At 36.7% G+C, this 23648-nt stretch overlaps 5 protein-coding genes across 6 annotated transcripts; 2 read left to right on the forward strand and 3 right to left on the reverse strand.

Moving 5' to 3' along the window:
• The first annotated feature begins 3519 nt into the window (after positions 1–3519).
• LOC129567708 (protein scalloped) lies at positions 3520–13147 on the forward strand. Its single transcript, XM_055444883.1, has 9 exons — positions 3520–6755; positions 9212–9478; positions 9793–9923; positions 10043–10083; positions 10173–10347; positions 10465–10524; positions 10599–10765; positions 10921–11155; positions 11230–13147. The coding sequence occupies exons 1-9, from the start codon at positions 6683–6685 to the stop codon at positions 11353–11355; spliced, it is 1275 nt and encodes a 424-aa protein (XP_055300858.1). The 5' UTR covers positions 3520–6682; the 3' UTR covers positions 11356–13147.
• A 1236-nt stretch (positions 13148–14383) lies between these two features.
• LOC129567709 (maternal effect protein oskar-like) lies at positions 14384–16484 on the reverse strand. The gene is made up of 5 exons (XM_055444884.1): positions 16204–16484; positions 15873–16140; positions 15490–15692; positions 14970–15354; positions 14384–14871 (listed from the first exon to the last, which is right to left on the reverse strand). Exons 1-5 carry the CDS (start codon positions 16289–16291, stop codon positions 14730–14732), a joined length of 1086 nt encoding a protein of 361 aa, XP_055300859.1. The 5' UTR covers positions 16292–16484; the 3' UTR covers positions 14384–14729.
• Positions 16485–16799: 315 nt separating this feature from the next.
• On the reverse strand, positions 16800–17087 carry LOC129567713 (acylphosphatase-2-like). The gene has a single exon (XM_055444888.1). The coding sequence runs from the start codon at positions 17085–17087 to the stop codon at positions 16800–16802; it is 288 nt and encodes a 95-aa protein (XP_055300863.1).
• A 72-nt stretch (positions 17088–17159) lies between these two features.
• LOC129567711 (protein MAK16 homolog) lies at positions 17160–18789 on the forward strand. Of its 2 annotated transcripts, XM_055444886.1 has the most exons (5): positions 17258–17318; positions 17380–17416; positions 17496–17542; positions 17631–18408; positions 18548–18789. In XM_055444886.1, exons 2-5 carry the CDS (start codon positions 17402–17404, stop codon positions 18677–18679), a joined length of 972 nt encoding a protein of 323 aa, XP_055300861.1. In that variant the 5' UTR covers positions 17258–17318; positions 17380–17401; the 3' UTR covers positions 18680–18789. The 2 variants fall into 2 exon arrangements, with proteins under 2 accessions (XP_055300860.1, XP_055300861.1); XM_055444885.1 differs by having other exon boundaries at positions 17160–17416.
• A 231-nt stretch (positions 18790–19020) lies between these two features.
• LOC129567712 (enhancer of rudimentary homolog) lies at positions 19021–20368 on the reverse strand. The gene is made up of 3 exons (XM_055444887.1): positions 20077–20368; positions 19876–20003; positions 19021–19786 (listed from the first exon to the last, which is right to left on the reverse strand). Exons 1-3 carry the CDS (start codon positions 20135–20137, stop codon positions 19637–19639), a joined length of 339 nt encoding a protein of 112 aa, XP_055300862.1. The 5' UTR covers positions 20138–20368; the 3' UTR covers positions 19021–19636.
• Positions 20369–23648: the final 3280 nt, after the last annotated feature.

Genomic DNA, 23648 nt, shown 5'->3' on the forward strand with positions numbered 1-23648 from the left:
GCGAGAGCATTTTCATCGCGCCCATTCAAAAGTGTTTAATGAAAATTTATAAGCGGAAAGCTTTTGAAGGTCATGTGTCAATTTTCCCGCAACCAACCGTGAAAAGAGAGGAAAAAAAACAGAAGCTCAATTGAGCCTTAAACACACCAACCAACCAGTCAGTTCTAATGGCGGTCACAATTAATGGCAAACCATTTCGGATTTATTTTTGATCCGCTACAGTGTTGCGCGCACGCCGAGTCAGTGTCGTGCTCTCCTGTGAACACCAGTTAACGCTCGGTTTTTCCTTCATTCATATGTAATAATTATTTATATTGTTTTGGAAATGAACATCATCGAAATGATTTCATTTATAGAATCTGTCTCTCGGCAGTCGGTCAATTCGTGAAAGTGGAAAAAACGAAGCGAACGAAGTAAAAAGAGGGAAAAAAACAAACACAAGAGAAGAAAGATTGAAAATACAAATCGGCGCACGATCGCTTTACTCATTTCACTGACTGCCGAAGAGAACGTGAAATCAGCGTATGAAAATGATATCGCATCGGTCGGCGACGACGACGAAGACGGCGGTGGCGACGCACAGAACATATTCACGTTAGGCGAAAGAAGACGACAACGATGAGCGTGCGCTCAGCATATATCCAGAAAATCAGTTGCTTCTCATAAACTCTGACATTATAAATCTGCACGCAGATTTATATAAATATAAATTTAAGTTTGCGCAAAACAGAACCATGAGATGTGTGTATACACAGAGAAAGAATAAACGAAGCAAGCTGAATGAAAAACTTGGCAAATAACGACGAAAGAAAGCCAACAAATAAAAAAAAAACATGTGAACACACAGTTGCCACACTGCATAAGAAGAAGAAGAAGACGGGCAAAAAAAAATTCAACCGAAGAAATAAAATGAAACGTAACCTTTTTCCGTGTATTCGTGTGCTGTTTCTTTTCCTTTTGGTCTTTTCGGTTGTGCTTTTTTTTCTCGCTTCTTTCTCTTAATTTTTGCGCGCTTCGCCGTTTTTAATCATGCCGTCGACGATAGCGTACAAAACATTCATATGTATGTATATCGTCATTTCTGGCCGTATTAAAATGATCATGGCGAGCATTGTGTGAGCGAGCGTGCACAATGTAGAAAATCGGTACAGGGGCTATTACGTGTTTTTAATCCTCAAACAACACCGAAATTATGGCTATTTTTAATCATTTACCCGCGCTGAAGTGCTCTTTCTCTTTGCACAACCGCATTTATTTTTAACTTTTGGAACATTGGGGATTTTGTCCGTTTCATTTTCTTGACGCGCGCGCACAGCCAAGATTTATAGAGGATTCGCTCGATCTGAATAAACATTGTATACATCTATACACTAGGCCCAGCAACGTCCAAACTCGAAATCTACCATTCGGGGGATAAAAAAACAAATCCACAAAATAAAAACACAAGAAGATACAAAAATAATTATTCAAAAAAAAAAATTGAAGTCATCAGCGCGGTGTTTTTTTCGTATAAATCATTTATTTATTGAATTAATTGCCGTCGATTGAATCAAATATACATGAAGCGATAGATGAATCACAGCGATACAGAAAACCACTCTGATTTCGTGTGTAAGATTCGATTTCGGTAGGCTCAATGTGCATTATAGACTATAATGATACATATTACAGGCGGCGTGAACCCGCACTGCCACAGTACTCTCAAACATGATTCCAAATGTGACGATCAGAGAGAGGTGACTGTATTTTTCTTCTTTTTTTATCGACTATGACTATGACTACAACGACTACCACGGCGGCGGCGACAATCGTTTGTTTTTATACATCAGCAACTAGATGTACAGCTGTTGGTCTTAAATCAATCCGCAGCCATAAACACTGTGCTGAGATATAAAAACTACTATATATTAATTATTATAAAGCATAAGAGCCGTCGTTTTTGGTGACACGTAATTGAAAATTAGTAAATTGTATATATGAGAATGAGACGGGCGAGGGAAAAAGGTTAAACACAAAAGGCCAACTAGTAATAGACGCTTGAGCACAACGACGACGACGACGATGAAGAAGAAATTACAAAATCAAGCGATAAGAAACTATCGTTTTCATCCTTTTAATTTGATTGTTGCGCCGCGCGACAAACAGAGAAGAGAAGAGAAGAAGAAGAAAAACCACACAGAATGAAGAACAATCGACCAAACAAAGAGAAAAATAAAAGCAACGAGCGAGCGAACCAGCCCCAATGAATAGAGTCAAAATGGAAAATGGCCCGAGATAAAGTAAATGAGATAGAAGAGTTAAAATGATACACGCTCGAAATAAAGAAGAAGTAGAAGAAGTAGAAGGGAAAAAGCACACAAGAGACACGCCAAAGACAGGCGAACGAAGTTGAGGAGAATGGCACAAAATCAAGTACATAAATGCGTTGTTCTTCTTCTTCTTTACGCTGTTCTTTTTTTCGTCTTCAATTCGTTTACTTGGAACACATCTCGTGTGTTTTGCGCTTCTCTCTTCCCATTCCCCTCCGTTTTGTCCTCGGTTTGCTCGGCTATTAGAATCATATGAATAAGAATATAATCGGATGATGCATCTAAGAATCTTGATAAATGATCGTTTTGTTTTCGTTCGAATTAGATAGATGCACGAAACGTTCGTTCGTTCTCTCGGCTCCTCTGTGCTTCGCCACAGCACTGAGTGCAAAGCAACAATAACCGCAACAGCCAGAGCAACAGCCAGAGCAACAACAACAATAATTTCGTTCATTTGCTCGAAAATCGAAGTAAATACGATGAACTGCACTGTTTGAATCGAATTATGTAAACCATTCACCATTGGCACCAAATATATAACGTAGACTAAATGTGTGCCTTTTTCTCTCTCTCTCTCTCTCTCTCTCTCTCAACTCGATTCGTTCGTTCGTCGTTGATTCTCTTGTTCGAGTGATGAGAGAGCGAATTGAATACGAACCGGTTTTCTTTATTTATAGTTTTCACCTTTACGATTAGGAGAAGCAAAAAATAAAACTTATCGAATGATTAGAACAATTCAAATCCACACACAGAGAGAGAGGGAGAGGGAGAAGAGGAAGACAGGCAATCGGATTAGAAATGATTTCAGCATTGAAATTCGATTTGAAAAGTGTAACATTTCGAATTGGCAACACTTCAGCATAATGTTTTCTACTTCATCTTTTTTTACCCTGGATTTGTCTCTGTCAATGACTGCTGACTGCTGACTGAGATTGGACAATTTAAATGTTTGTTCGCGTGGAATTAATGTCGAATTGGCAGATTGAAGAGAAGAAAAAAAACGCTGTTCAATCATCGTGATCGAATTGATGAGTGCATACACATTTGGTCGTACATTCTAAAATGAATATTCTAACGCCAGTCGGAATCGATGCATGCGAGAGAGATTTTGAATGGGATTGTATGTTGCACGTTCGTATGAAAGTAATAAGCGTGTGCCTTCATAATGATGTTATATGGAACGACAACGACGGTTGTGTGTGTTGTTGTTTTTTTCCTCTGTTGCTGTTGTTGTCATCGTCGTTGTCTACCTATATTTTGGTGCATGCAAGAGTGTACCGTGAAAATGCGCAGGGTACAGTCTGAATGGGAGATGAAGCAATTTTGCATCACGGTACCGGAGTGAAGTGAGAGAACGAGCGAATAAGTGTGTGGACGCATTTGTAACGAGCGAAGCACAGTGAGTGCACGTAACATGAGTCTGACTGACTCATATTTTAATGCTAAATGCATCGCATGTTCATCCAAATCCGCGCTAACTCCGTGTACGTGTGTATGTGAGAGTGTTCGTATGTGTGTGTGTGTGTGCATAAGCCCCGTTGTTGACTTACTTTTTTCGCGATGCATTCGAATCGGCCGTTTTGTATGTGCTCTCAAATTCAGCGCACAGCGATATTAAAGTTGGGAGCTGCAAGAGATCGTAGTACACGAGTACACACTACACTACACTACAGTCAATAGGGATCGAAACCGACGATTTTGTGTGTGCACACATTTTGTTGGGTTTGCCTGTTTGTGTTGAGCCTGTTTGTTATTGCCGTGCTACTGGTACTGCGGCTGCCGCTGCTGATGTTCATTTGGTGTGTCTCTTTTATTTCACGTTTTATTTTATTTAATTGGTACGGCCGTTGTGTGTATACATATACCATTCGCCTGCTCAAGCTTTTGCTGCACATACAATCTATTTTATTTATTAGCTTATTCCTTACTACTTTCGTCGCCTGCACGTTTGCTTGCTGGCCGGCCGATCATTGCCATACGAAAAGTGGGATTCAATGTTTGTATATAAATGAAAATAAAGCAAAAAAAATAAAGACACACAAAAAAAACAACACACGAAGTAACTCCTAACTAAACAATCGAACGGGGAAATGAAATGAAAGACAGAAAAAAAACATCGATTGAGGTAAATAAATGTGAATTTATTTGTATATAAAAACCAAAGTAAACAAACAGTCGTCGAGAGAAAAAGAGAGCGAAAAGAAAAAGGCGAAAAAAAAATTCATGAATTTTCGGTGACAGTCAGCAAATTAAATCAGAATATTATGATGTTGTCGTTGTTGCTATTGCTTGTTAATCTCTTTCGTAAGCGCACATTGAAATCAGAGATGAACGTGTGATTTTGCATCGGGTGCAATATGATACGCACACAATTCAAATTCGATTCATTTTCATCACGATTGTTATTGTTTTGGAATGAGAATCTGAGCTTGAGCTTCAATGTGACTCTACTTGTTGTTGGGCTCATTTTTTTGTCGGACGTTTCGGCGGAAAAAACCTCGATATAAAATAGACACCATAGACAAAACAATGGATCATGGGCGATGTAAACAAATGCGATCACATTGAAAGTAGAAAAGAAAAGAAGAAAAAGATCGATCGAGTGCAGTTTAGTATCGTTGATCATTGACTTGCTGCTTTGTTGTTTTTTTTTTGCTTCTTCTTTTGTACGTATCCACGGTGTGAGTGTGCAGATGAGGTTCGCGCCCGATTTGTATCACATACACACACAATTCAGGTTGTTTTCATTTCAAGCGATCATCGCGGCTATGTCTTTCACAAGAATCGCTTAGTTGTTCTTTGAATGCTATTTAGAAGAAAAAAAAGGTTAAGGTAAAACGAATACCCATCCCAGCTACGAAATTACCAACAGTAAGAACAAATTAATAGTAAAGAGCAATAGGGAGATAGAGAGAAAGAATGAACAGAAAAAAACGGGTAAAAGGGTTCTCCACACGCGTATACATGTAAAATCCCATTTGAATCACACACACACACACACAATATGCTCTCTGTTCCATATTCATCATCATCATCATTCACCATATATCCATAATAGCAAACTATACACATTTGCACAATATGCACAGGCATCGAGCTAACGTTCAATCCATTTTACCTATACACATATCGATAGTTTTGTGAGCAATGGCAGCGACAGCGGCAGCAGCAATAACAGGCACACACATCTCGCACACCCAAGCAAACGGCATACGCGATCGTCCGATTCGATTAAGCGGTGCGCATATGACGGCATTGGGTTAGACAAAGATAGCAAAACATTACGGCCCATACAGCATTAAACGTTTTTCTTTATTGTTGTATGTTATTTGATGAATGTAAATGTTCGTTCGCTCGCTCGCTCGTTCGCTTTGTGTGTTTGTTATACCGATATACATACACGATCCGAATACGTGTATGAGCACGTTCGTAGCAAATCGTACATGCTATATTGGGGCCCCGTATGTTGTTTATTTCATGATGTGACTGGTTCTCGTTTCGTTTCATTACTATTCATTCAATCCTTCTTTTTCATATTTGTTTTTTTCCTTTCGGATCGATGTGTCTCTGTCTCTGTTGCTCCTTCGGTTCACTGTTACGCGCGCCCATCGCTCGTTCGTTCGTTCGGTGGCTACGACGATTTTCAAGCACACACAAAAAAACAACCAGCCCAATACACAGACACATGTGCTGCTGCTGTTGCTTGCTACACACGGCACCATCGTATGTGAATAAAAATATACCACAGAATTCGTGCAATTCGTCTTTCGAATGTTGGTAATAACGGGCAATACGGAGAACACGGACAATACGACAGATTTATTATACAATAAGTGTTGTGCTGTGTAACCTGTGTGTAATACATATTGGTTCTGTGACCATTTAATTATATTTATATTTTTTTTTATTTTTCGTTTCGTTTCGTTCATTATTATATTTTATTTTTTTATGATTTTTCCGTTGGTTTAATTTGATTTTATTAATTATTGCGTTCACGGTTTTTGGTTCTGAAAAAAAAACGTTTTCTGAAGTCAAAATAAATTTTGCGCGTGTTTGCGTTTTCGTTCTGATTTCGTCGCCTCGATCACACAAAAAACACACCGATTTGATAATTTGAAACGATTTTTTTTATGTGTTCATTATATCATTTTCGTGTTGAACTCGAAACACTTACTACTTCTTACTTGGCATCGATTGCGCGGCAACTTATTATTTGACTAGAGTGAATGTAAAAAAAAAAAATATTATTCGTGCGTGTATGGGATACTCCAATTGAAAGTCCACTGAAGTTGAGCAAAAACAACAACAACAACAACAGACTAAAGTTTCAGTTCATATTTTTTGAAAGTTTGATAAAAAGATACAAATCATACATGAATCACAGAGATCGAATGTCGCATCCTTCGGATCCGAAACTAACAGCGCTAGCGCTGAATTTACGAAAAGGTAGCAAATTGAATATCAATATCGACCATCACCAACCAAAAAAAAAATAATAATAAGTTAATCAACTATAATAGTGTTAAGTCAAATGAAGCGAAAAAAATGATCGTTTTTCGATCGGTGATATAGTGTGATCGTTCAATACTAATACCAATCGAATTGGTATATTCACTGGAAATTTCCCCCAAAAAAATTAAGTGGTTTTGCTGTTTCCGTTTCTTTGGTCAAATTTTGTGTCTCTTTTTTTCGAGACCTCAATCATGTGTTGTGACCAGATTTCATATGTTTTTGCGAAGCAGCAGAAGCGAAAAAAAATTGACAATTCGACGAATATTCTGTAGCCTCCGGGAGCCAATAAAAAGTAAACGTAACGCAGAAGAAGAAGGAAAAAAATCAATTCAACTCCGCATATCAATAAAACACCTGTATGAGTCAGCCACAGCATAAAAGAATATGAATTTTTTCACACACATAAAGCGACCGAACGAACGAACGAGCGAGCGCGTTGATTGCTTCATATACATACGATTCTCGATCATTGCTGCTCTTTTACTCTGCTGCGCCCTCTCTATACGAAGGTTTTTTTTAATATGCGTGTTTCGTTCGCCGTCATCGTCGTCGTCGTCGTTTCTTTTTTTTCTTCTTCTTCATCATTTTGCTTGATTGGCCTCTTCTTTTTTACGTTTTGGTTTGTGTGTTGTCTTTTTGTACGCTGCATGTGAGTGTACTTCTCCTTCCTTTCTATCTTTCTTCCAAGTTTCTAGTTCTTGTTACGCTCTTTTTCTCTACATTGCGCGTGATGTGTGTCTTATGTTTACCAGTGCCAATGGCTAAAGTTTACGAGTGCAAGTGGGCTACAGCAAACAACAGAAGAGAAGTTAAAAAAAACACAATCATAACAACAACAACAACAATAACAGCAGCAGCAGTAACAGAGCCATAGAAAAGAGAAGTGTACAAATGGTTGCTTCGGCTATTGTTGTTGTTGCTGCTCTCGGCTCTTAAACCCAAAATCGAATACAATTGCATTTATGCGCGCATTTACACCGTAATCTTGTAAAAATCGTTTATGCATGTTTGTGTATGATTTTCTTTTGTTGCTCTTTGCATCGTGTTCAGTGCACTTCTTTCATTCACTCTCTCTCTCTCTCTCTCTCTCTCTCTGCCTCTCTCATTACTCTGCACTGCACTGCGCTGCGCTGCCCATGTCTTGTTTATTTTCTTCTTGGTTCTTTTCTTGTTTATTGTTTTCTTTCTCTCAAGTTATATGTTATTTTGATTTTTCTTTCATCACTTCTTTCTCTCTCTTTCTCTCTGCCTTTGCCTCTCTTACTCACTCTCTTTCCCTCGTTTGCTTTGTCTAAGCGGATGGAAAATGATTATTACGGCGTTTTGTGATTGCAGATTGATGCGGTCGAATTTGATCATTACATAATTGCTTCTTTGTTATTGCACATCATTGTGTTGTGATTTCCAGAAAATGCAGCGCTCGTTAATCGAAAAAGTCAGTTGGAGATAGAGTTGAGGAGGAAGAATAGGAAAAAAAAAAATAAACGATGAAAAAATAACACAAAACTAGCGAAACAAAATCAAGAGTCGAGAATTTCCTAGTTATTTATTGTTTGTTTTTACTGCTGTTTTTAGTATTTTTGTGGTAATTGCACACATTTATTTATTTTGTGTTGGTTTTTTATTTTCATCACCTCTTTTTTCCTTGTCTGTCTCTCTCTCGATCTCGGTCCCCTCATTTGAAAGCCATTTTCATCCCATTGGCTTTTGCTTTCTCTCACACTCGTGTGCGAGCGTACCATACTTTAGCCACTACTTTGGCTGCGCGCATAAAATTTATTTCATTCGTTTGTTGCATTCCATTGAAATTATTGGTTTGTTTAGAATTTTGTTTTATTGTTATTATATTCCGTTTTTTTTCGCTTCTTACTTTTATTTGGTGTGCAATTTCAACGATGCATTTTATGAATTTCTAGATGTTATTATAATTTTGCATTTTGCTTACATTTGATTGTTATTTTCTCGGATTTTTTCTTTCGTTCGACTCAATTCTTCTTGTTTTGCTGAAGTTTAGGATTTCAATGAATCTGCCATTTTTCTCTCGTTCTCTCTCTCTCTCTCTCTCTCTATCTCATTGCCATCTCGATCTATTCACGCGAATGTTTCGCATGAAATCCACGAAAATATTTCTTTTCACAACAACATCGACCGAAATCCAGAAACAATAACACGACAAATATGGAACAAATGTTGAACATTCATCAAATGATTTTAGAACGCGACTCTGCGGTTTCCTTTATGCCATTAACATTGTTGCAATTGTTGCAATATTCATTTCATAACATATAAATATAAATCACACGACCATTTCATTTGCCATATAAAACTCGAATACGAAGCCCATTTTGTTTTTAATAACCGTGACTTTATTTTCTCTTCGTAATTCACAGACAGTTTACTTGGAACCGCCAACATTACTTCGCCGTGGACACCAGTTGGCTCCGGGGCGGCTGGTCCGATGGGATCAGTCGATCTCCTTGGCGTCGATAAACACTTGGATGTGGGTGATATGAGCGATGATGACAAAGATCTATCGTCGGCCGATGCTGAAGGTGTCTGGAGCCCAGATATTGAGCAAAGTTTTCAAGAAGCTCTCGCCATCTATCCACCATGCGGCCGGAGGAAAATCATCCTTTCGGACGAAGGGAAAATGTATGGTAAGCATCAAACACATCTTTTTTAATTGTTCAACACCACAAACAACAACGAAAAAAAAAGAACAATTTTTAGTAACAATTATGACTTTATGTTATCACTTCGAAATTGCTCGTCAAAAAAAAAATGCCGCGCATGATTTAACTTTGATTATGAGTGAAATGCACTCAAAATAAATGCGTTCACGCTTTGTTACAGGGTGAAAAGTAATCAATTATGAATAGATGTTTACACTGCAGTGCAAACAATTGATTTGTTTTCATAAGACACTTTTGATGAATAACGAAATAAACAAAAAAAAAACTTATCATTACAGGCCGAAATGAGCTTATAGCACGATACATCAAATTGAGAACGGGCAAAACAAGAACCAGAAAACAAGTGAGCTCACACATACAAGTTTTGGCCAGGCGAAAATTGCGAGAGATTCAAGCTAAACTCAAAGTGGTATGTAAATACAATTACCATGGAATTAAACTGAATAGCAAACATCACATAAATAAATTGTAAATACAAATTCTTACTGATCGAATTACATTGCATTGTATTGCATTTATATTCAACAGCAATTCTGGCAACCGGGTCTCCAACCAAGCACTTCACAAGAGTAAGTTTTTCACATTTCTGTTTACATTTTCCGCGATTGTTGGCTCCAATTTATTTTAATTGTTGTGTCTTTTTGTATTTTGTTTATAGCATTAAGCCATTCTCACAACAGCCATACGGAGGTAAACCGGCCACAGCAATATCGGGCGAAATCGATGCTGGACATCCATCTGCTCAAGCTTCATGGGAAGGGCGAGCAATCGCAACAAGTAAATTCCGTCTATTAGAATTCTCCGCTTTCATGGAAGTTCAACGAGAAGAAGTGGTAAGTGAATAGCCGTTACGATTTCAACACATTGAAACGGTTTGGCATTTAAGAGATATAGAAGTGAGTTTCATTGGCTTTGGTATATTAACTTCTTTTCGATTTCAATATTCGTAGTATCGCCACCTATTCGTTCACATTAATGGCAAAACGTCCTACTCCGATCCATTACTTGAGGTAAATTCAGTGAAAACACAGCCTTTCAACTGGTTTCAAAACTAATACATTTACTCATTTTACCGTTTGAGCAGTCAGTGAACATCAAGGAGATCAGCGATAAATTCCCAGAAAAATCAGGTGGACTAAAAGAATTATACGAAAGAGGACCACAGAACGCATTTTACTTAGTGAAGTGCTGGGCAGACTTGAACACAAACATTACAGACGAAGCCGGAGCATTCTACGCTGTCACCAGCCAGTAAGTAGCGAAGCGTTTTTCGATAATTTTTGTTTTGAATACTTTGAACTAGTTTAATTAACATCAAAATCAAGTGTGTGTCAAATGACATGTTGAATATCGATTCAATGCTGTGTTAAATTGAATTGAACACTTTTCCATCTCTTTCCAAACAGATACGAAAGCAATGAGAACATCGTGATAACGTGCTCGACAAAAGTGTGCTCGTTCGGCAAACAGGTGGTAGAAAAAGTGGAAACGGAATATTCACGCTTGGAAAGTTCAAGGTTTATATATCGCATTCAGAGATCGCCAATGTGCGAGTACATGATCAACTTCATTCAGAAACTGAAGGGCTTGCCCGAACGATACATGATGAACAGTGTTCTTGAAAACTTCACAATTCTACAGGTGAGTACCAACACACAGCCGGTTGAGGTAAAACACAAAATCAAACTAAACGATGCTCTTTCTTCCACTTATAGGTCGTGTCAAACCGAGAGACCAATGAGACATTACTTTGCATCGCGTATGTGTTTGAGGTGGCGAACTCAAATTGCGGCGCTCAACATCACATATATCGATTGGTGAAGGATCAATCGCAGCATTGAATGAACAGCACCTGAGCCATGCCAATTGTGATGCAATAAGTAATTGAAAATCATCGTAACAAAAACATCAAAATTTGTCTTTTTGAAACTATATACCCACGACGTCATGATCTTCAGTGCATATATGTATATATGCTCTTTCCCCCGGATAAATATTTGCAACTCAAGAGGATCAATCAAATGTAATGTTCGATTGTCTTTGCGATTTCATCGGTTTGTATAAAAGAAAACAATAGTTCTTTTTTTCTCGTGAGCGGCTACAACAGAACGGCGTCTAACGCAACATGTTGTGCTCCTGCGATTTCTTTTATAAAATTAAGTATTAAACAAACGAAAAGAAGATAAAGAAACGGAAAAGATGCTGCAAGTGACAATTTTTTTTATATAGATTCAAAGTTGATATTAATTTGACTTTCATTTGCGAAAGATCTACTCAATGATTTGGATAGAAATTTATAAATAAGTTTGAGTCCTATCAACAGAACGTGGCCATTCAGAAGAAAAATCGCATTCGATCGAAGTCACAACCCCGTTTTTTTTCGTTGTTGCTCGGTTCCAAAATCAACAGCCAAGTTTTGTGTGTGTACAACAATTTAATTTAATATCACTTTCTTTTCATAATAGTTTTTATTTTCAATTTTATGTATACTATACGAGATATGAATGTGTATGTATCAAAGAAATGCACGTACGTGTGCGTACGAGATAGATGCATGCACAATCATATCCTACAAATCAAACTCGTTCAATGACTTAAAATCGTGTCGCGTCAAAAACTCAGTGAAAAGAAACATCATTTGTAAACTTCGTGGAAAAACGTTCTCTATCCCTCAATCGGCTTTTCATAAATAGCATCTATTCGCGATTCAGGCAATCCATTCGATAAAAGAAGAGACATGTGCTCGAAAATTCCCGAACATTTGTGAAAATGACGGTATTTTTAGTTTATGATTCATTTAAATGTCCACTGGCATTAAAAACACTGCAATAAAAGAAAGCTATTTATGATATAATTTTTTTTTTAAAATATTTTCTACTTGACGCGCAATCGATAATCGGGTGTCACCGCATCGCAAAACATCGATTGAATTTAGAATTTTAGAGAAGCACAGTAATAAAGAAAATGAAGCACAAACACAAATAAGGCCATAAATACATAAATAATTCTCTTTACATTTTTATTGTGGAACAAAGAAGAAGAAAGAGTTGGGGTAGAGAAGACAGAAGTAACAAACCGATGGCGCTAGCGCATCGTATTTGAAATATATAAGCGATCAATTCGCGCAGTGATCGAATGTATACAAATTAAATTTTCTCATTCTAAAACTGCACACACTTTCTGCCTGATCTGTTTTGATCTTTCTATTTTGATTACATTGTATAATTTACATCTGTATCTTTTGAAATCTAACACATGGAAAAATATTCAAAGAAAAATAATGTCATTTATTTAAAAAGAAAGAAACCGGAAACGGTCCAAAATGTACGAACGAAAGCCAATTCTTAACATTAACAGATGATCTACTCAAAAGAAAAGCAAAGAAATTTATGTAAACGACAAACGATTTGCCATACATACAACAAGCGCTAAAACATCGTGTCAAATGAAATTACAAAGTCAAACCATGTTTTTTTTTAGAATTATTAACAAAATTAACGCTTCATTTCGTTGGTCTCCACGATTGATATCGTAGCCTAGGATTATGTTCCTAACCCCCGAACGAGTTTTTTTTTAATTATAATTTTCTAATGGCAATATAATAAAAAAAAAGTCTTTCAATTCTGCCAAAAATTTGCTAATTTCTTTTACATTTCAAAACTTTTTTTTTCCATTTTTATTTGAAAAACTTTTTTTTTTAAATGAGCAAATGCAATAACAAATGTTGCAGAAACAGAACTAAAACAAAACAAAAGAATAAAATAAATGAGGTAAAATGGAAAACTAATCGTATAAAAAGAAAATCGTTAAGTGTATATTGTATCACTTAAAAAGTTGCATAACATATTGATCTCTCTTCAATTCGCGCAAAAATTAACAAAAAGAAAACATAACAAAAGAAGAAAAAAAAATCAAATCTATTATTAATATTTACATATAGCTCATAAATAATAGGTACAATACATAGCGCATACTAATATCGTTTAAAACTATTTACCACATAAAATGGATCCGACTTGAAGGAAAGAAATAAACGGAATTTTACTTGTTCATTTTATTCAACTCGAGAGAAGAAATTTGCAAAACTTATAGCAAAATTTGGCAAAACAAACAACAACAAAAACAGTGAAGAACAATAAATAAAAAAAAAGAAATAAGGTGAAATAGTCCAGAAAAAAACTTGAAAAAAAACGTCAAAACAAAATGGAGCTCGTCATTTGAATAAGAAGAAACAATTTTTTTTGTGGAGAATAACAAAACAAAATAAGAAGAAAGGAAAAAAAATCAGATTTTTTTGTAACACAATTTTTTAAGTCATTTTTATACAGATGTATTAGGTATTACTACTACAAAGAATATATATTTATTTGAGCGAATATGCATATATTCTGATTGGATTTAAGTGAAAAAAATTAATGGAAAAAAAACTTACATAAAAAAAATCAAACAACATTGAGGTAAAAAAACATACGATGAAAAAATACAGCAAAACGCCCATATTTTTAGCACGTAAGGAAGATATGTAAAAATATTTTAAATGTTTCAACAAAGCGATCTTTTACTTACTTTATTTTATTCGAATTTTTCGTTTTGAAATGTCACAACGGAAAGTGTGGAATCGTTGTGCAACTGAGGCAACTTTTTCACTTCATCTCTTTTTTTTTGTTCTCATTCATTCAGTTTGGCCAGCGCGTGACAAACTGACTCTCTCACGGTCATCCTTGTTGTTTCTCTTTTGTGTTAGCCAACAAAATGGAAAATATGTTCAAATGAAAGAAAATGAAGAAAACAAAACACGAGAAATTGTCATCAATTTTTATTTCAGAAATAAATTTGCATGAATTTAATAAAAAAAACAAAAAGCGCTCGTGTGTTTTATTTCACATTTTGTGGTTTAGCTCAACTTTTATTTTTCACACAAGCAACCAAGCGATAAATGGTTTAGCTCAAACAATAAAAAAAAACTTACAATCTAAAACAGTACAGCATTTTGGGTACAACACAACAAACAAAGCGATGCAAGTCTTTGGGGAAGGGGAATTTTCGGTTAACAATCGAATCACGTATAGTTTTACAATCAAATATTTAAAAAAAAATGGGGATTCGTCAATTTCTCAAGGGTTGTCATTTGAATAAGTCCATGCTTTTACTAATAGGAACACCGTTGAAGATTTTGCGTTGGCAACTTTTTTCACTGAGAGATTATGCCATCGTCTCACGCATCAATGTGTACGCGATCCATTTTTATCTTCAACATGTTGCCTATGGACCATTTGATGTGGTTTCGAATAAACGTGCGACCTGTTTGACTCCACAGCACGTGTGGGCGGCTGCTCCCACTCACATAATTTGGCTCTCTGGAAAACAGCAAAAAAAGGAATACAGACAATTAAGTTGATATAACGCCTTCTATCAATTGAGAAAAAAAGCACCCAAAATATGCAATCATCCTTACGTCTTGAAGAGAGCAAAGTCGGTGGCGCCGCGGGGATTTGTCATTTTCGACCATATATCGATTATCTCGTATTTCAAGAAATATTTTTCCACGATAAACATATTGAAATGGCGCAATTTTTCGAACATTTCAGGTGAATGGCCGGTATTCGCCAAAGGTGCCAGTGTCGTGATGATTGGCGTCAATCCACTTTGCTCACACACTCTGATTAAACGCTCGAAATCAGCACACATTTCCACCAAGTCGTGACCATGCAAAATATCCACCGAACCAACGTTTAAGAGCAATCTATTTGACTTAAAGGAGGGTGTGAGTTCAATGAGCTTGGCTGCCGCGGGAATGCTCAATCCCGATACGCATAAACCAGCCTGTTGAACACCAAACTCTGTGGAATATGCAGTAGAAATTGAAGATATGGTAAAAAAAATGTGAGATTGAAAAATCTTATGAAATGTGTGTATTCGAAAACCGACTTCAGCGAAAATTACCACTATCTTGGGAAAAAATCTGATAAACTTACTTCGATTAAGGTCTTGATCAGTTGCCTCATGTGTTAGCAGACGAAAGAAATCATCACCGACAAACTGTGCATGCAATTTAGGTTTTGATGGCTTCGGAGGTGTTTGCATCGATCCATATTGATGGCTGCTAACGCTGCTAAAGCTGCTAAAGCTGGTATTATTGATGTCTTCGTGACGTGAATTTTGGTGCTGTTTGTATTTGCTGGCAGGAAACAAGAATATTCAAAATGTGGAAAACAAATGTGCTATCAAAGAATCAAATGACGACATGTGCCCTGAATTGAAATGGGAAATTCGGTTTTTAGCGGTTGGATTCAGTTCATTGTATCTAATCAACATTTCCGTGCATTCGATATTTCAATAGCATGTGTAAAGGCCTTACCGCATGTGTTTATACACGATATTATCTTTGAAAAAGCAGTCATTCCCTTTGATAGAATGATTCAATGCTTTTTGCGGTGGTCGATTCGGTTTTGTCGATTGAGGTTGACGTTGTTCCAGTATGAATTTTTTAATGTGTTCCATACTGTCGCTGTTCACATACCATTTTGGCTCACTATTCGAACTTTCGATACAAAAAACACAGTCAATGCTGTTCAAAAAATTGTATGCGTCCATCAGAGGCTCGCCAGTCAATTCATGGTAGTCACCTTCGGAAAATAGTCAAACAATTTAGCATGAATTATCGAAAAACCACATGTGGATTGACTTACGTTCAATGTCGGCAATCGTTGCACCATCTCGACATCGTATATTCAAAATACTTTTAATAATATTCTTTGCTTCCGTTTCTGTGGTCATTTTGCTTGAATATTTTGATTTATTACAATAGAATTTATTTCTTTAAAAAACGTGTACAATCGATTTTTTTTTATCACAAATATGTAATTCAATTCAAAACCGACAACGAAAAAGTAAAAAAAGGTCCATGTGCTACGAATTACTGTCGCTTTGCAAGTGGAAAAATCACGTTCGTTTTTTAACATCGTGGTACAGTGATAATGATGCGACATCAATTGGGCACTGACGGTGTGCGGTAACGGTAAACATTGAAATGAATCTCAGTTGGTATCAGTGTAATCGATTGTACCTGTCGTGTATTGTCATAGATTTTACGTTCTCTGTTTATTGTCGTAGTGCTATTGATAGAAAAATGTCTGGCAAAAAAATGAATGAAATGAAATTCATTTTTGTTTTTTTTTTTCATTTTTATTTCTATTTTAATTTGCTTGCAATTATAATAATTTAGTCCATTTCAGCTAATATTCCAGACATTTCCAGCATAAATCCAAAACTCAGTCCATTCTCTTCACCTGCGAATAGCAAAATTCGTATAAACTGGTGTGTCGATTGTGCGGAGCGGTGAGAAAATGGCTTTGCTAATACGAGACGATGGACTGCCGGTCTTTTCTAACCACTGTTTCATGAGTCCAATTTTATCTTCAGCTCCTTCGATTTCGCCTTTCACAGTATCATCCCGTGTGTTCATACACCAGCCGGCTACACCAAGTGAATCTGCCTGTTGTTTCGTATATTTTCGAAAGAATACACCTTGCACTCGGCCAAACACTTCAAATTCGCACAAATACCGCGACATTTTTCAATCGATCAGATGTTTACAATTTGTAATCGCACAGGACTTTTATTTATTTCCACTGTATTCACACGACTTATATATGCGAATTCAGCACATACGATTTAAAACCGATGTCAATAACATAAATGTACCAGATCAACGTACTAGATTTCAATGACAGTACGAAGTAATATCCATAGCAGAAATCGCATAATGTCAATGCTTGTCACTACATTTCTAGCACGTGCATTCGAAAGTTGATACAAATTTAAAAAAACCATTCTCTTTTCATTTTTTACCTCATTTTCACTAGTTGTTAGACAAATTTCACAAAAATGCAGAACGACGATGTAAGTTAGAGACAAGAAATCCGCTTATGTTCATAGGATAATTCGAAATTTTCAATTTGTTTACCCATTATTTTTGCAGGTTGTTTGGAGCATTATCAATAAGTCGTTTTGTTCGCACAAAGTCAAGTAAGTGAAACATTTTGAATGGAAAAAACAACCATCGCGCTCCATCACATTTCTAATGGAATAGCTAATTTCTTTACATCCCTTTCAGAACTGATACCCGAAATTTCTGCCGGCATGAATACAATCTGACGGGTTTGTGTACGCGTGTATCGTGTCCGTTGGCCAACAGTCAGTATGCGACCATTCGCGAAGAGAAGGGTATTATTTACTTGTACATGAAAACTGCCGAACGATCACATTTCCCATCGAAACTATGGGAAAAAGTGAAACTGTCGCGGAATTTCGAAAAGGCCATTTATCAAATTAACGAGAATTTGGTCTTTTGGGATAATTACATTCGGCAAAAGTGCAAACAACGTTTCATTAAGATCACACAATACTTGATTCGTATGCGTAAACTGAAATTGCGTCGACAGAAACTGTTGGTGCCCGTTCAAACAAAGATCGAGCGTCGTGAGAGACGTCGCGAAGAAAAAGCATTGGTCGCCGCCAAATTGGATTCAGCCATTGAGAAGCAGTTGTTGGATCGATTGAAGAAAGGTACCTATCAGGATATTTACAATTTCCCACAAAAAGTCTTCAACAAAGCCCTGGAAGAGGAACAAGTGGAAGAGGAAGCTGAAAGTGAGGCTGAAGATGAGGAGGTTAGTGAAGATGAATTGGAAATGGAAATGGAAACAGAAACTGCACCAGGATCGAGACAAAAGTCACAATTGGAACTTACTGAAGAATTTGTAGAAGCACCATCGGATGAAGAGGATAGCGATGATAGTGACTCTGAAATGTCAGACGCTGAAAGTGAATCGGGCGAGAAACAAAAAGTTTATTTGCCCAGCGACTTTGAGTCAGATGATGATGATATTGAGGTAAGATGATTGGTTAAAAGCTGTTTTTTGAATACGTTTTCTTCTTTTCGTTTTGAATGTTTCTCTTCAATCGAAGATTTTTCATTATTTTCCCCTACTAATCGAAATATTTTTCTTATTATACGTTCATTTCCAATAGGATGTTGGATCGAAGAACAAACGTGTGCCGAAGAAACCAACTGTCAATAAAACCAAACCAGCCAAGAAGAGACACATCGAAATTGAATACGAAATGGAGTCGGACAAGCCACGACAAAAGGCTAGACATTAATTTTATTTGTATAAGGAAATGTAATACACATACAGCATTCTGTATCAATTTCCGTTTTATTTTTCAAACAATAATAAATTAAACAGTTGATCCTGTTCATTGTATAAGAATGAATCGTGTTTTACTTTGACTTCAGTTCTGTTTTTATTTCACTTGTACACGTGGACAAGTACACATTGTGTACTAGACAAACTCAAAATTTGTTCGTTCTATTCGCAAAACACGTTCTATTCCATAGACTTCTTATCTCCCCTATTTCGATTCCCCAGCTAAAAGTCCAAAAAAAAATCCGACACACGACATAGATTCAAAAAAGTCTACAATAAAATATATGTCACGAATTGCGTTTTCTTTTGTTTCATTTTATTCAGTATTAAATAATTTTACTCATTTAAAATAAATTGTTAAGTTTTTGTTTTGTTTCAGTCGCAAAAACAAACTATTCAATTTGATGTGTGAATTTTGCACTCTCAATCACCCGCTAAATCTTACATAAACTCGAAAAGGAAAAGTCTATGGCTACAATTGGCTTACGGCTATGGGAAAGGGAGCTAGTAAACCGTATGTTAATAATTAATCGCAGAACGAAATTCCAATGTTCTTCCGTTTCTCTTTTCCATTCGATATTACACATAATAATATCATGTAGCTTAATATTTTAAATAATAATATTTGTGGTCAATGTTATTCAAACATTGCACCCGAATTCATTTCGTTTGTTTGTTTGTTTTATGAATATTGTTAAATGTTCATATTGTTTTCGTTTGGTGAAATCGCAAATTTGACGAAAAAAAAAAAATTAAGAATAATATTTGTGTATTGGGCAAAGATCTGTCAAAGGTTATGGTTCATATGCGCGTTGACACAAATTGCAATACGAAAATGGTCGATGATGAGAGATGATTTACGAAATTTTCAAAATTGGTATGAACATGGAGAGAAGATTGTTGATAAAATTTAATGAGCCGTCGATGCAGAGGGTTGGTCGTCTGTGGTACCGGCCGCCTGTCGCAACAGCACATAGATTTTCTCCTTGATCCATTCTTTGTTGTACGGTGCGTATGTGTTTGTAGACTTTTGGTATACCAAGCAACTTAAATCAGCTAACTGTAAGCACAACAACAACAAAATCACCATTTCAATTCGAATGTCAGCGGAAACACATTTTGCATTTAGCAATGTTTGTTCACACGTACCTGATCCAAAAAGTCAAACAGCTGGCTGATGTCGTACGTAATGGTCGGTGTGTTCGGGTTTCGACGTTTCAGATGCTCTTCGTAAATCTTGCACACACCTTCCATACATTCATTCACCGACTCATAGTCTAAAAAGTCCCAAACAAAATTCGCATTTTATGACACTTGTGAAATCGTGCATTTTACAATCATTATACCAACCTGAATATGTACGAGTTTCTGGTCGAGCGCCCGGCTGTACCAACAAAATTGTGTGCGACATTTCTAGACGTTTCGCAATGAATGCAATTCACCCGAATTAAAGAAAGAAAAATGCAATTTCTTACGGAAAAGAATTGAAAATCCGTCGATAGCGATGGCAGTTTACAATGGAAATGATGGTTTTGTCGGAATTTGTAAATGAACGAATCCAAAATTTGTAGATGAACGAGAGCACTTTTGTTGTTTGAAAATCGACTATGTGTACTAGCGATGCGTTTGACGTTTACCAATTGCTGCATAATCTGTTTACAGATGCAAGATGTCGCTGCCGGTTCGAATTCAGCACATTGTTATCGTCAATTTATACCGGCGGGGAGGGTTCCTCCCCGTCACTATTCAGCGTGTTTGTTCGAATTATTTTTTGAAATTTTCTGCCTTCGCAATTTTTAATGACCAATTGATACAACGGTTCGAGTTAAAATTTCAATAAGTTTGAGGAGGGTGAATTTTTCAATATGGATAAAATAAAAGGTACGATCATAGATTTCGTAGGAATTGTACTGAAAATTTCAAAAATTTGAATGTAATTGTTCCTCATGGTTTGTAATGTGTCCACGGTCGTCGCCGTCGAAAAAATGACCGATAAAATAGTTGGTGTGTTTTTCCATACGCTTTATTTCCACTTAACTTCATAACTAACAAGTTTTTGGAACGGTCGAACTAGCGCTTTGGATGTTCGATATTCACAAAATGTGCAAAACTTTTCTCCTTGTCCGGTTTTCATTTGAGAGTCAATACGTTCGCTTCCACTTGATTGGGTTGCCTATCGTATTCCACTTGAACATAGTTTTTTGTTTATTTTTCGCCGTTTCATTTTGAGCGATTGATAGAGAGAGAGATAGAGAGAGAGAGAGAGAGAGAGAGAGAGAGAGAGAGAGGGGGAGAAAGAGCGGGCAATCGATAGCAAATATTTGTCATATTCTACATAAATTTTGATTTTCTCGTCGCCTGTTGTTGCTATTTATTCGTGTTTGGCAAATCATGTCGTCGCTCTAGTTTTAGATTAATTATTGTAATTCGTGTCCACGTTGGAAAAAAACGCAAGCAACATAAAAGCATGGATAAGACTGGAACATGAACATAATGTATCAAGATTATGAAAACATTGTCTTCGTTATAAATAAAAAATGAGTATTAAGTCCAGATTTTTCGAGCCAACAACAAAACGATGAACCAAACGACCACCCTGTCATTGGTTGATCGTTAAGCTTGGCTGCTGACAGTGAATGTATTAAAATATCAACAATTATGAAAATCAGCAAGTCAAGCTAACTAGCTGTACATTGTCGTCGTCGTCGCCGTTGCAGTCGTCATCATCGTTGTTGTTCAACAAATAGTGAATAATGCATCCATAAATTGGTGTCGGTTTGGGAAATTCCATTGAAAGTTCCACTTTTGTTGTTCTTCTCTCCGTGCTGCTCAAACATCTAAGCAATCCACGTGATATTAATGAAAAATGAATGTCTAGCAGAGAGTGAGAGAACGTCGCGCACGATAAAGAGATACTACAAATGCAGACTTTTCTTCAGCCTTTTTTCCGAGAATTCAATTTCCTATTTGCTTTTGCTCCTGCTGTTGCTGCTGTTGTTTTCATGGAATGAAATATTTCAATTTTGATTAGGCTTAAAAGCATTCGCCTGAAATTCGAGAACAACGATTTTTATATATACATACATAATATATATCATATATATTTGCTTTGTGAAAGTTGAAAGCATTAGATCAAACGAAATGCACGCGTACTTGAACTATAAAAAGGCATACATTTTCAACCACCTATCGAGGTAAAGCGTGAATCATCTACGGCTTCATGTTGCTCTCTATGCCATTTAATGTCTAAGTCTATATAAATATTTGGCATGGCACATCGGGCCATATCGATGTGTCACATACGTGCATGCAAAAAAAAATTGTTGTTAATAAGTAATTATTCTGAATAATTAACGTAAAATTATCCGAATCGGAAATGCTCTTGTCTGACGACGCACTCCGCTCTTCTTCGTCTTCTGCTTTGTCAATATTATGTGCTGGCGGACCAGTATTCCGATGGAACGTTTCCTCGGAATAATATAAAATTGGGTGGTGTTCCGTGGAGTATGTGTGTGTGATGTGCGTACTGTCTTACCTCTTTGTAAACGAGTCATTTGAACGAGAATCACGTACGGAATTCGCATTCAATTCGAATCAACATAAAGCTTCTTTGAACCTTTTTCTTACGCTAGTCTCTCTCTCTCTCACACTCACACACTCTTTCTCTAAATAGTTTGTAGTGGCAGAACGAATGAAATCAATAAGAATGGCTAAAGAAAATATTGTAGTTTAAGTCCATTTTTCCACTCTATGTATGTTGACATCCCTTAAATGAAGTGATATTCTCCAAGGAAAAAAGAGCAATCCAGAGTACGAGCAGTTCCATTATGTTGTGAATTAGATATGGCCTTTTGTAGAGGTTCAAACTTTTCGAAATGATTTACATAATATATTTGATGGAAAACGGAGCAAGCCATTCACCTTCTGCAATGCGATTTTCTACTCTCCCTATCTCTTTGTGCCTGGTGACGTTCGGACGTATTTTTTTCTTCATATACCGCTTTAAAAGGCATCTATCATGTTTGAATACATCATCTATAATCGCCCCCTTTTTTTTTGAAGAAAATTGAATAGACTTTTTTGTGAAAAAAAACGATGTTCGCATTCGTTAATAAAACAACAAGCATAAACAATATCACAAATAGTTGAGTTCATTTGAAATTCCGACCTTTACAAACTAATTTAAGCAAAACAAGCAAAAAGCATACTTCCAACTGAAAGCATTTTTGTTGTTGTCTGATTGCTTGATTTCGCTCGGGAACAATAGAGCGAGGCAACAACGATGACGACAAGCGATGACGGCAAAGCCGACACAACAGAATAAGTTGAAAGTTCAAGTCGCACCATCTTGAGTGACTTTGCGCCCATAGTTACGTTGTTGGTGTCAGAGGGAATCTTTTGACTACCTTCTCACCTCCAGGGTGCACAAATGCCGTTCCAAAATGAAGATTATTTAGATGCCTGTGTTTTATGCAACAATGTCAGTCAAGTTGGTGATGTATATCTTTGACTCGGCCGACAACAGAGCAAATAACAAAGCGGCACAATAACAAACACCACCCGCAGGATGGAAAGGTGACGTCGTTTATGTCATGCACGTATGTGTTGTGTGCTTTTTTCCGCTTTTTTGGAATATAGTTTAAATAGATTTTATGTATTTGTGTGATCGGCATGCGTTACCTGGAGTGAGCGTTATTAAAAAGCTCCCCAGCATACACACACATACACGAGCAAAAACAAATGAAAAGGAAAAGCCAGAAAATTGTTTTTCCAAAGATAATAGCCAGCAAAAAGAGCATCGCTTGCATATAAATTGAGCGCTTTATCAATCGAAATCATTCCATTAAATTTCGTTCCGCTCCATTTGAAACCGATAACATACCGCGTGTTGTTGCTCTACGCAAATGCACGACTTTTTGGGA

Source organism: Sitodiplosis mosellana, unplaced genomic scaffold (genome assembly GCF_009176505.1).
Source record: "Sitodiplosis mosellana isolate CC-2019 unplaced genomic scaffold, AAFC_SMos_1.0 Smas_scaffold_12, whole genome shotgun sequence".
Lineage (NCBI taxonomy): Eukaryota > Metazoa > Arthropoda > Insecta > Diptera > Cecidomyiidae > Sitodiplosis > Sitodiplosis mosellana.

Coding starts and splice junctions, on each gene's coding strand:
- LOC129567709 (XM_055444884.1), bottom strand. CDS start 16,291: ATGACCACAGAAACGGAAGCAAAGAATATTATTAAAAGTATTTTGAAT. Junction 15,693..15,872: donor ATCGTGTATAAACACATGCG/GTAAGGCCTTTA, acceptor GTTTCCTGCCAG/CAAATACAAACAGCACCAAA. Junction 14,872..14,969: donor GACTTTGCTCTCTTCAAGAC/GTAAGGATGATT, acceptor GCTGTTTTCCAG/AGAGCCAAATTATGTGAGTG.
- LOC129567713 (XM_055444888.1), bottom strand. CDS start 17,087: ATGTCGCGGTATTTGTGCGAATTTGAAGTGTTTGGCCGAGTGCAAGGT.
- LOC129567712 (XM_055444887.1), bottom strand. CDS start 20,137: ATGTCGCACACAATTTTGTTGGTACAGCCGGGCGCTCGACCAGAAACT. Junction 20,004..20,076: donor AGAAACTCGTACATATTCAG/GTTGGTATAATG, acceptor GGGACTTTTTAG/ACTATGAGTCGGTGAATGAA. Junction 19,787..19,875: donor TGTTTGACTTTTTGGATCAG/GTACGTGTGAAC, acceptor TTGTGCTTACAG/TTAGCTGATTTAAGTTGCTT.
- LOC129567708 (XM_055444883.1), top strand. CDS start 6,683: ATGAATCACAGAGATCGAATGTCGCATCCTTCGGATCCGAAACTAACA. Junction 10,084..10,172: donor CAACCAAGCACTTCACAAGA/GTAAGTTTTTCA, acceptor TTTTGTTTATAG/CATTAAGCCATTCTCACAAC. Junction 10,348..10,464: donor AAGTTCAACGAGAAGAAGTG/GTAAGTGAATAG, acceptor CAATATTCGTAG/TATCGCCACCTATTCGTTCA.
- LOC129567711 (XM_055444885.1), top strand. Junction 17,543..17,630: donor TTTTGTTCGCACAAAGTCAA/GTAAGTGAAACA, acceptor CATCCCTTTCAG/AACTGATACCCGAAATTTCT. Junction 18,409..18,547: donor CAGATGATGATGATATTGAG/GTAAGATGATTG, acceptor CATTTCCAATAG/GATGTTGGATCGAAGAACAA.